This window comes from Eptesicus fuscus, chromosome 2 (genome assembly GCF_027574615.1).
Source record: "Eptesicus fuscus isolate TK198812 chromosome 2, DD_ASM_mEF_20220401, whole genome shotgun sequence".
Lineage (NCBI taxonomy): Eukaryota > Metazoa > Chordata > Mammalia > Chiroptera > Vespertilionidae > Eptesicus > Eptesicus fuscus.
Genome location: NC_072474.1, coordinates 9,188,095 through 9,200,975, shown reverse-complemented (window position 1 = coordinate 9,200,975; position 12,881 = coordinate 9,188,095). Strand labels below are relative to the sequence as shown.

The following is a 12,881-nucleotide window of genomic DNA, read 5'->3' as shown; positions in this document are numbered from 1 at the left end:
TACTGATTGAAAATAAAAACGTAATAATTAAAAAGGTAAAATCAAGTGAGAAAAAAAGAAAAAAAATTAATTTCTTAAGTAAAAGATCAAAAACTAATAAAAAATAACAGTAGTGAAGGTCATTCACTTCCTCTACTGTTCTGTTTGACACACCTGTTTCCTAGTCAGGACATTATTGAAATTCCCTGCGTTCCACTGCTGGAATAAACTTTTTAAATGACCACCATTAACGGGCAAGGTTGGAATCGAGGTAAAACCAGAAAGAACTGGTAGAAGATGAAAAGCTCACCAATCTGGAAATCAAGATACATTTTAGTACAAGTTCAATAAATGCAGGAATATAGGTAGTTTCTGAGAGCATTCACTATTAAAAGGCCTTTTTCTGACAATTTGCTGCTATACCAAAATAGAATAAAACTATCTTTATGTTTTTTATACCCTTTGCCAGAAGATTAAATAAAATGCAGTATTAGGTCAAAGAATCTTTTAATTAAAAATATATAGGAAAGCAAATGCAAGATTAAAATAGTACATAAGCCCAGCTGGTGTGGCTCAGTAATTGAGCGTCAACCTATGAACCTAAGAACCAAGAGGTCACAGTTAGATTCCCGGTCGGGGCATATGCTTGGTTTGCAGACTCAATCTCCAGTGTGGGGTCTGCGGGAGGCAGCCTATTGATGGTTCTCTCTCATCGTTGATATTTCTGTCCCTCTCCTCCCTCCTCTGAAATTAAAAAAAAAAGTACATAAAACTATGTGAATTAAGTCATTGTTAAAATATTAAGTGTGAAACTTGCCTTTTATAATATTTTTATGTACTATAACTCAAAGGAATTAAACAAATTAAAATTTTAGATATTAACTTCAAAGACCAAAAACTCAGTGCCATCTTCCTAAGGTGCTCTAAACAGACTGCTTCACATTCTGTAAATTTAGCTCATAACTCTTTCAAAAGATATCTGTACTTTTCTCAGATAACTTTCTATTTACTGTCATTTCCCTTTCCCTTTATTCATTGTTTAGTGTCGTCAAAGCTTATCCTGATGAAAAATAATTTAACTGATTTTAAGAGAGACCAAAAAGGGCCTGTCGTGTTAATAATGATTATGTGTCCTAGAGTCTGCTTTTAAATATTTGCAGAATTTTCTATAGCAAAGTTTAATTCCTGACTGACTTATAGATTCTTGAAAATCCTATACTCCTACACACATTTTCACTTTGACCACTGCCCTCTTTATCCCCATCACTACCACCACCACCACCACTAGCTGTTGTATCTGGCATACATATGAATGCTCTGTTCTCTAAGCAGAAATTAATTGCAGAATAAATTTAATATAAAATGTATTCCATACTAGAGTATTTTTTCTGGATTACTCTTTCAACTGGATATGTCTTTAAATGTATCTAATAAGAAGTTGACTGTAATTGGCCTCATTTTTATTCCATTGTATCCCTTTAATTCTGACTACTATATATAATCAGTCATAGAAATTATAATATGAGATTTCAAGAAAGTAAAGTCAGGCCTTTGAGACATTCTTTTTTTTTTCTCATTGATATTTTCTGGGTTAATTTTTGAAGGAGTTAACAGGTTTTTCATAAAATTTGATGAGGAGTAACATGTCCCTAAGGTATATTTAGTAGTTTATAGTTTTATATTTTAATTGACAAGTAGCTAAAAAGTTTTCAAATAGACATTGCTTTAATTTTTTTAATCCTCACCTGAGTATATATAGAGAGAGAGGAAGGGAGGGAACAAGGTATGTGCCTGATGGGGAATTGAGCCACACCAGCCAGAGCTACATTACTTCAATTTTGTTTTATTTCAACACTATTTGATAATAGGCAAAGTTTACAAAGAAGTATTACTGAGAAGGCTTATAGTTCACCACATGTCTAGATTTTATTGTGTCAGTAAACCTCAAGAAACTATATAGACAGTATGTATAATTTCTTGTCTGTTTACTCCATTTTTAAAATGTTCGATAGCCATGTTGAATATGAAGTGATCCAGAATAATTGAGGTTGTCATTGGTGAAGAATTCTGAACACTTGGATCATGTTCTCATTTAGTTCTTTAACTATGATTAGGTAGAACTTCAAAATTCTATCCTGGCACTTCTATATCTTAAGGATCAAAGGAGGTATGTGGAAAAGGAATTGGAAACAAAGTACTAGACATATGTAAAGTGTTATATACTTTGTTTTAAATAAAAGACCCATCTATCTTTAGAATATATTTTAGACTTGTGACCAGCGGGAGGATGGAGGGCGTAGGCCTATGAGAGGCTGTGGCTGGCAGCGGCTGACCGGAGGGGCAGGGGCAGCGGTCTGCTTGGCCCCAGCTGGGTGGCCATGTCCTGCCAGGCTACGGATGACTTCTTGCAGCCCTACACAGTCTCCATCCCCTTCTCCTTTCCCTGGGGTCTGTCCTATCTCCTCGTCTTGTAACTCGAGAGACCATTTCTGTATGTAACTTGAATGAGAAAAATGATGACTTCTCAGTTCCCTGACCACACCCGCCAGCATGGAATCAGGGGCTCACACTTTTGATCCTGTCTGTCTATCTTAATGTGTAGGCAGTAGCTCTAGTCACTAAGCTCTCTGTTTACCCTTCTAGAACTGGAGTCTGCAAACTGCAGCCTCTCGCCAAATCTGGCCCACCACCTTTTTTTTTTTTGTAAAGCCTGTGAGCTAGAATGGTTTTTACATTTTTTTAATAGTTGAAAAAATCAAAAGAATAATGTTCTGTGACAGGTGAAAATGATATGAAATTTAAGTATCTAAAAATACAATTTTATTGGAATAAAATTAAAGAATATATTTTAAGGGAACCATGACCATGTATTCATTTACATTTGGGCTGCAGATTAGGAAGAAGAAACTTGCTTCAGTAATAGTTGAGTGGTTCAGTGGCCTTCAGCTGCAATTTATTGTCTAACTAGAGGCCCGGTGCATGAAAATTCATGCACTGGAGGGGGGCGTTCCTCAGCCCAACCTGCCCCCTCTCACAGTCTGGGAGCCCTCAGGGGCTGGAGGGGACCCGGCGATCAGGGGAAAGCGACGCCCCATCACACCACTGCTGCTGCCACTGCCGGCAGTGCAAGCCTCGGCCAGCCCTGGTTACCTGAGCCTTGGGCGGCCCTGGCTGCCATCCGAAGGCTTGCCTGTGCCTTGGGCCAGCCCTGGGCGGCCGGCCAGCCGACATCTGAGGCTTGCCTGCGCCTTGGGCATTGGCTGAGCAGCCGCCATCCGACGCTTGCCTGTGCCTCGGGCCGGACCTGGGCGGCTAGGGAGCCGCCATCCAAGGCTTGCCTGTGCCTTGGGTCTGCTCTGAGCGGTTGGGGGGCTAAGGGGACTGGGGGACTCCAGAGGCAGGGCTGAGGGGACTGGGCGCTGCTATCTTGTGGCTGTGGGTGCCACCATCTTTGAGGGCGTGGCAGTCAATTAACATATTCCCTCTTTATTAGATAGGATGTTGAAACACAGATGGTTTTAGTGTGACAGGCTATGCTGCTGAATAAAAAATGTTCTTTTCTCACCCTAGCCTCTTTGGCTCAGTGGATAGAGCGTCAGCCTGCGGACCAAAGGGTCCTGGGTTTGATTCCATTCAAGGGCACATACCTTGGTTGCAGGCTCCTCCCCAGCCCAGGTCCTGGTCGGGGCTCTCGCTGGTGGCAACCAATCAATGTGTTTCTCTCACATCGATGTTTCTCTCTGTCTTTCACTCTCTCTTCCACTCTCCCTAAAAAAAAAAATCTATGGAAAAATATCCTCAGGTGAGGATTAACAAAAAAAAAGGTTCTTTTTTTCTATTCAAGTTGCTATTTTACTCTTTTTGTTATTACAATCTTTCTTTCCTAGCTATTAGATGTGTACTATAGGAAGGTAAGATATAGAAAAGATTTGGGGTGAAGTAGTAAAAAAGAGGGAAAAACTTGTTTTTTCTACCATAGAATGAAAAATACTGTTATTTTACCATACTAAATATGGATGCTTACTTGGTATCATTGTATATTTGATAAATTTAATTTTTTCTTTTAATCTGAATTTCATAATTGGGTCTAAATTATTGTCTCAGTTATTGCACAAGTAGCCTTAACACAAATTTGCTAACTTATTATTCTATTTCTATAGTTTTCAGCATATGATTTCATCCCTTCGTCAAAATTAAAGCCCTCCCAAGGAATGTCAGTCAATGATGATTTATGTTTTAGCAGAAAAAGAGTATCAAGAAACTTATTTCAGAATAGTCTGGATTTTAACTCAGATTCACTTCCTGTATGTGCTGCTGGTAAGTAATAGGTGCAGGTAATTGACATGTTTAACTAAATGAAAGATGTCTGTAAACTTTATAGTTTATTTAAGGGCTCCTAGAACTTACAATCTAGTAGATAATTTAGTTTCAGTAAATATTTGTTAAAGATCTGATAAGGGTGGACACTTAGACATAAATTGTCTCATAAGACACTGGAGGGGCTTCTCATTGAAACCCTTTAAGTCATAATATAAGTCAATATTATTGAGTATCTCCTATGTGTCACATACTTTCCTAAGTACTGGGCATATAGCTATCAACAAAGAGGAAGTGCTTTGTGCCTAACAGATCTTGCAGTCTATTTGGAATGAAGCAGACATTAAATTAATGTAAAACAGATTAGACGGTGATAAATGCTCTGGAAAAAAATAAGCAGAGAAGATGAATATGAAGGAAGTCCTATGTTAAATAACGTATTGAAAGAAGGCCATATTCAGATAAAAATACTTGAAACAAACTACATAGATATCAAGAGAGAAGAGCAAATAATTCCAGGAAGAGAGAATAGTAAGTGCAGAGTATGGAACAAAAGATAAAAGAGGCTATTAAGTCTGGACTGAAATGAGTAAGAGGAAGAGAAGTAGAAAATGAAATTCAAGAGTTATTAGGCCGAAACCGGTTTGGCTCAGTGGAAAGAGCGTCGGCCTGTGGACTGAAAGGTCCCGGGTTCAATTCCGGTCAAGGGCATGTACCTTGGTTGTGGGCACATCCCCAGTGGGGGGGGTGTGCAGGAGGCGGCTGATCGATGTTTCTCTCCCATCGATGTTTCTAACTCTCTATCCCTCTCCCTTCCTCTCTGTAAAAAAATCAATAAAATATATTTTTAAAAAAGTTATTAGGACCCTAGTCCATTTGTCTCAGTGAATAGAGCATTGGTCTGCAGACTAAAGGGTCCCGGGTTCAATTCTGGTCAAGGGCACATGGCCAGGTTGCTGGCTCAGTCCCCAGTAGGGGGCATGCAGGAGGCAGCTGATCAATGATTCTCTCATCATTGATGTTTTTATCTCTCTCCCTTCATCTCTGAAATCAATAAAAATACATATTTTTAAAGAAATATTACGTGTTCTTATTTATAAGACCTAATGGGCTATTGAATGAACTTGACATTTACTCTGAATGAGGGACATTTAAGGAAAGAAATAAAATCAATTGTTTTGTTTTGAACATTATAGTTATTTACTAGGGGCCCGTTTTGAAGAAAAAATCCTGCAAGACTTCCTGCGGGCTTCCCTCCTGCCACCGGCACCTCTCCTACCCCCCCACCTCTCCCGCTGGGGCGGGCGGGGTGGGGCACGCCCCGCCCACCCCACTGCGCCCGCCGCTTCCGCAGCCCTGCGCACCGCTGCTGCTGCTGCACACCCCGCCCCCGTGGCCACCACCGCTGCTCCCTCCGCGGTGCACCTCGCCTGCCACCGCCACTTCCATGGCCCCGCACGCCGCTGAGCGCCCTGACCCCATGGCCACCACCACCACCACCTCCGTGGCCACGCGCACCGCTGCCGCTGCTGCCTCCATGGTGCGCCCCACCCCCCGCTCTCCCAACCCGCTGCACCTGCCGCTACCACCCGCCGCTGCCCGGCTCTGTGGCCGCACGTGCCGCCCATGCTTTCCCTCCAGCAGCCGCCTTGCTTTCTACTTTTCCTCCCTCTTCCTTCTATGGTGTCTTCAGTCTTCACTCTTCCCTCCCTCAGTGTATGCAAATTAGCCGCCATCTTGGTTGGGTTTATTTGCATACTCGCCCTGATTGGCTGGTGGGCGTGGCTTAGGCATAGCAAAGGTGCGGTCATTTTGCATGTTACCCTTTTATTAGGTAGGACTAGAGGCCCAGTGCACAAATTTGCACACAGGTGGGGGCCCCGCCCCCTGGTGGAGCTCCCGGTTGAACTCCCCGTCGAACTCCCAGTGGAGGGGACAATTTGCATATTAGCCTTTTATTGTATAGGATGGTTTGCCTGTTTGTTTTTAGTATATTTTTATTGATTACAGAGAGGAAGAGAGAGGGAGTGAGAGAAATAGAAACATCAATGATGAGAGAATCATTGATTGGCTGCTTTCTGCACGCCCACTACTGGGGATTGAGCCTGCAACCCAGGCATATGCCCTTGACCAGAATCGAACCCGGGACCCTTCAGGCCCTAGGCCGACGTTCTGTCTACTGAGCCAAACCAGCTAGGGCTTGAACATTATATTTAAAATAGACTTAAGGAGGGCAAGGGTGAAAATAGGGAGTCTATTGTAGTAATCCAGGCTAGAATTGATGGGGGCTTTGTCCAGAGTAGCAGTGAATATAATGAAAGTGATTAGATTCTGATTATATGTCAAAGGTAGAGTTGATATGATTTGATGACGGATTGGGTATTAAGGCAGGGAGGCATGGAGGGAGGGAAGGAAAAATCAAGAGTGCCATAAGGTTTTCTTGGTTAGAGCAACTAGAAAGATGTTTAATTGCCTAAATAAGTGTTACAGAAAGTAAATATTATAGTAGTTCAGAGTACATTGGCATTGGCATGGGCCATATCAGTTAGAAAAGACATTGAAGAGAGATAGTATTTGAATTTCATCTTTTTGGGATGTATATGATACAAGTAATTAGATGGGAAGTATGAGAAGAGCAAAGACTTACATTATTGAATTTTTTTTTTTAAAGAGAGAGAGGAAGGGAGAAGGGATAGAGAGATAGAAACATTGATGAGAGAGAAATATCATCCATTGGCTGCCTCTTGCACACCCCCTACTGGGGATCAAGCCCACAAACAGCATGTGCCCTGACTGGGAATCGAACCAGTGACCTCTGAGTTCTTGGGTCGATCAGTGCTCAACCACTGAGCCACACAAGCTGGGCTCAAAGGCTTACATTAAGAAACGGCTTGAGATATTCTGGGAGCTGTATAAAGGCAAGATTCATTGTAGAAGGTCAAAGATAAATTTGGATATAGGGATCCCTGTAGCTAGGTTTAAAATTTTGAGCTCATACTGGTAAGCCATAGGGAGCTAGTGGAGATTTGTTGTTGTTGTAGTAAAGGAAAAAATCCAGGTGATAAAGTTATTTACAAATGGAATAAAAGGAATAATCAGGAAAATTTGATGACTAGGGCAATGGTCGGCAAACTCATTAGTCAACAGAGCCAAATAGCAACAGTACAACGATTGAAATTTCTTTTGAGAGCCAAATTTTTTAAACTTAAACTTCTTCTAATGCCACTTCTTCAAAATAGACTCGCCCAGGCTGTGGTATTTTGTGGAAGAGCCACACTCAAGGGGCCAAAGAGCCGCATGTGGCTCGCGAGCCGTAGTTTGCCGACCACGGGACTAGGGGAGTAGAGAAAAATGTCAAAACTTAACACCTGACTAATTAGAAAAATGATCATGTATATGTTAACAAAACAAAATTCGTTGGAAAGGAAAAATATTTTATAATGTAAAGATGGTGTTTGTCATAGATGTTAACATTTATTTAGTATCCAAATGATATCAGTTACGTGAAATTTGTTGACTATGAGTTTAGACACAATATTTAGAAAACATTGTTACCCTAGTAGAGTTTATAGATCTTTATGTAGTAATATTTTATGGTATTTTCATATAAAAATGAAGTGTCATAATGATTGTATAGTTTAATGTTTATTTTTGGGCCTGCAATTGAGGCATGTGCCATTGTCCAGAGTTGAACCCAGGACCCTTCAGTCCGGGGGCCACTGTTGTATTCACTGAACCAAACCTGCTAGGGCCTAGTAGCACAGATTTTAAATAACTGAATTATAAGACAACATATAACCCAATTCTAGATTGGATGTTACAGATTATAAGTATATAGGAATTCAAGAAAGGAAAAGATAATAGGTATTGAAGTGATTCACAAAAATACCAAGAAAGAGTCTGGACTTTAAAGAACGAAGGGTCTGTGATTGGCAATGAGGCAAAAGGGACTATTGCAGATAGGGAGAATAACAAAAGCATAAATGTGAGAATTAACTTAGAAGATGTCCAGTACATGAAGGAAAAAGGGACTTGAAATTATAAGAAGAGAATTTTTAAAATCGTTTCAGAACTGCAAGTTATCAGTTCATTTTATATATAAACTAGAGGCCTGATGCATGAAATCCATGCAAGAGTAGACCTTTCTTCCCCCGGCTGCTGGCACCAGCTTCCCTCTGACACCCGGGACCTGGGCTTCCCTCGCAACCCTGGCTTCATCCAGAAGGTCGTCCGGAAGGACGTCCAGTCTAATTAGCATATTATGCTTTTATTATTATAGATAAACTAGAGGCCCAGTGCACTTAACTCGTGCATGGGGGCCGTGTGTGTCCTTCAGCCCAGCCTGAACCCTCTCCAATCTGGGATCCCTCTCACAATCCAGGACTGCTGGCTCCTAACTTCTCGCCTGCCTGATTGCCCCTAACTGCTTCTGCCTGCCAGCCTGATCGACGCCCAACTGCTCCCCTGCCGGCCCGGTAACCCCCAAATGCCCTCCCCTGCTGGCCTGGTTGCCCCCAACTGCCCTCCCCTGCAGGCCTGGTCCCCCCCAACTGCCTTCCCCTGCAGGCCTGGGTCCCCCCCAACTGTCCACCCCTACAGGCCTGATCGCCCTCAACTGCCCTCCCTTGCAGGCCTGGTCTCTCCCAACTGCCCTCCCCTGGCCTGATTGCCCACAACTGCCCTCCCCTGCTGGCCATCTTGTGGCAGCCATCTTGTGTGTTGGAGTGATGGTCAATTTGCTTATTACCTCTTTTATTATATAGGATGAATCCCAGAGAGGCCATTATTACCTTCTTTAATTCCTCTGCTCAAAATTAACCTTAATTAGCCATAGTAGAGGGAAAGCAATTTGGGAAGTATACCTGGATAATCTTGCAAGCTATGTGAATGCTGTGTTATATGTTAGGAAAGAAGGTAGATGTGTTCTGCATTAGAACTTTTTGGGTAGAGAGTATACTACAAATACTAGAAAGAAGGAAAGCTAGATCTGAAGGAACATTCCATGGTAAGAGAAGGGAACATGTAGGAAGAAACTGCCTTTGTCTGCATTTTTCAATATGCTTTTCTCTGTACTTTACCTGTCTATTTTCTGTCCTTTAATCCCTGCCACTAATCAGATATGCCAGTAGCAAAAGCTTTATCCCTTTCTTGACTGCCGTGATCACTATCCACGTACTTTTACATTTATTTCCACACAAATGACACCATTTATGAAATTAAATATATTCATGAAATAAAGCTAACTTTTATTATATTTTTCTTTTTCCTTCCTTCCAAAGGCACTACTGGAACTCATCAGACAAATCCTTCTGGGAAATGTGGACAACTTGGATTTTCACAGATATGTGGTAAAACTGGAAGTGTGGATTCTGACTTACAGTACTTGGGGACAACTAACAGTTATCAAGATAAAGGTTTAAATTTCAAATTTATTTAGATACAGATGATATATAAATGTTATGTGGGGTTTCCAAATATAGCATATATGTTATTTTGTATAATCATACACATCAAAAAAGTTATATTTTAGTAAAAATTTTAATAACACTTAAATAGCTATTATCCCAAAATGATAAATACCATAATCTTTATATAAATACTAGAGGTCCGGTGCACAAAATTCGGACTGGGGGGGGTGACCCTCAGCCCAGCCTGCACCCTCTCCAATCTGGGACCCTTCAAGGGATGTCCGACTGACTGTTTAGACCCGATCCCAGAAAAATTGGGTCTAAACGGGCAGTCAGACATCCCTCTCACAATCCAGGACTGCTGGCTCCCAACTGCTCACCTGCCTGCCTTCCTGATTGCCCCTACCCACTTCTGCCTGCCAGCCTGATCACCCCCTAACCACTCCCCTGCCAGCCTGATTGATGCCTAACTGCTCCCCTGCCAGCCTGATTGCCCCTAACTTTAGTCCTGGTCACCCCTAACTGCCTTCCCCTGCAGGCCTGGTCACTCCTAACTGCCCTCCTCTGAAGGCCTGGTCCCCTCCCAACCGCTCTCCCCTACAGGCCTGGGTCCCCGCCAACTGCCCTTCCCTGCAGGCCCGGTCGCCCCCAACTTCCCTCCTCTGCCAGCCTGGTCACCCCCAACTGCCCTCTCTTGCAGGCCTGGTCCCTACCAACTGCCCTCCCCTGCTGGCCTGATCCCTCACAACTTCTCTCCCCTGCTGGCCTGATCGCTCACAACTGCTGTCCCCTGCTGGCCATCTTGTGGCGGCCATCTTGTGTCCACATGGGGGCAGCCATCTTGTGTATTGGAGTGATGGTCAATCTGCTTATTACTCTTTTATTAGATAGGATAGAGGCATGGTGCATGGGTAGGGGCCAGCAGGTTTGTCCTGGATCAGGGTGGGGGTTTCCTTGGGGCGTGGGGCGGCCTGGGCAAGGAGCCTGTGGTAGTTTGCAGGCCAACCACGCCCCCCGGTGACCCAAGCGGAGGCCCTGATATCTGGGATTTATTTATCTTCTATAATTGAAACTTTGTAGCCTTCAGCGGAGGCCTGGGCCGGCCAGGGGTTGCAGGAAGCTTGGTTTCCTCTATTGCCGGTGAAACCCAAGCCTCCTGCTCGCTGTGTGGCCGCAACCATCTTGTTTGGGTTAATTTGCATACTCGCTCCTGATTGGCTGGTAGACGTGGCTTGTGGGTGTAGCGGAGGTACAGTCAATTTGCATATTACTCTTTTATTACATAGGATGACTGATTAAAATTAGAGTTTCTATTCATGGTGGAAATGAGCACTTTAATACCAATTAATTGAAAGTAACATTATTCATTAAGGAGTACTGTGTTAGTAGAAGAGTTATTTTCCATAACAGTTTTTAATTTGAGGCTATTTAGAATTTATTATGTTCCCTGTTAGGAACAATAACTTCCTGACTAGCTCTCATTTCAGATCGCTTATATGTCTGAAAGATATAGAACAAAAGGAAGATTCAGGCTGTCAGTCATGGATTTGGGATTTGAAAGTGCTTTTTTCCTTCCATGCTAATTAATAGCTTTATTAATTATTATTTAAAGGTAGGAACAAATCAAATATTTCTAAGAGATATTTTCATTTTTGTTGTACACTTACTAAATTTTTTTTAATGATACCAAGGTATGTACTTCTTTCTGTATTTGGTGGTGAAAAGTAATGCCCATTTGAAATTAGTAAAGAGTGTTTAGTTAATATAGCACTTATACTTTAACTACCTTTTCCTCCATCCACTCCAAAGGGCCATGTAATTCCATAAAGTTTTTCTTTGAGATGTTGTTTCTAATAAAATAATTTATCTTTCTTAATAATATAGGTATTTCCTAAATCTTGGCTAGATGCTTTTGGGACTCATAATTAAAGAAGCAGAGAGGATTCTCTGTGTTGCTTGGCCTGTTCCTGTTTAGGATATCCCTAAATGGTTACATTACCTTTGAAGTCTACCTTCACTCCCAGTATTTAATAAGATTTTTGTAGTGCATCTAATTTTCTATAACCTCTCAGAATACCTATTAGAGCAGTAGCTAAAGAGATACCATGTTCTTCCAAAGTCAAGATTTAGAGAGGAACCAAGATGGCAGCATAGATAAATGCCTGTACTCGCCGGCTCCCACAACCACAACTAAAATACAGAACAACCATCTTCCAGAACCACCGGAAAGCTGGCTGAATGGAAGTTCTACAACTAGAGAAGTAAAGAAGAAGCACACTGAGACTGGTGGGAGGTGAGGAGGTGCAGAACGGGCTGGTCCGGCACCCACATGTATCACTTTTTTAATCAGGAGAGAGATCGTCTCTGTGGAGGCTACCCGTGAGGAGCAAAGGATTCCAGATGCCCACCCCAGGGCCCCAGAGCTGGGAAGAGAAGTCCCTGTAACTACGGGCTGTAAAAACCAGTGCAGCTTAGGGCTCAGTGACACAGAGGCTGCTGGATACCCAGCTATTCCTCTTAAAAGGCCGACACCACAAACTGAACTTACAAGGTCCCACGTCCTCTGAGCTCCAGCACTAGGGCAAGGCTCTGGGGGACCCAGACACATACCAGGAGGAACTGGATTGTCTAGCATCGGGGCAAGAACTCGGCGGCAGCTTTCTCTCAGATGGAGTTGCTTGCAGGGATCATTGTTCCTATGCTGGGACCCCCTGGGTTGGTTGCAGGGCAGACTGGCGCCATTTCTGTTTGCACCGCCCGGGTGATTCCCTAAGACCCTGCCTCATCCAATTTACAACCCTACCCAAGCTGTATGCAGCATCTTTGCATATGAATGGCCTGTCTTTGCTTAAGCTAAAATCTGTCAAACAAGCTGCAGCTGGGTCAGGGAGCGCCAAACCTGTCAGTTAGCCAGTTAACTGTCACGTGTCCAAAATAGAAACCATCCCCACACACCATGATATTTTTAATTTAATTTTAAGAAATCAATTTGCAATGAATATTATAAAAATAAATATATTAACTCACAATTCAGGTATTCTTGAATATTTTCAGTTGAAAATGCTCACGAAAAATTATTTTAAAGTTGGTCAGGGCTGCCACTTAGGGAAAACATTTTTTTTTTAGTTCTTCCAAATGACATTTTTAATTATTTTTATGTAGCACATATACAGTGGG

General features: G+C 42.4%; 1 protein-coding gene across 2 annotated transcripts in view; it reads left to right on the top strand.

Moving 5' to 3' along the window:
- TOGARAM1 (TOG array regulator of axonemal microtubules 1) overlaps nt 1-12,881 on the top strand; it is a 148,548-nt gene that overhangs the window by 36,858 nt on the left and 98,809 nt on the right. For both annotated transcript variants that reach the window (XM_054725477.1, XM_054725471.1), the window contains exons 2-3: nt 4,140-4,296; nt 9,576-9,710. In XM_054725477.1, the coding sequence (XP_054581452.1) occupies nt 4,140-4,296; nt 9,576-9,710 (292 nt within the window). The remainder of the gene's footprint in view (nt 1-4,139; nt 4,297-9,575; nt 9,711-12,881) is intronic.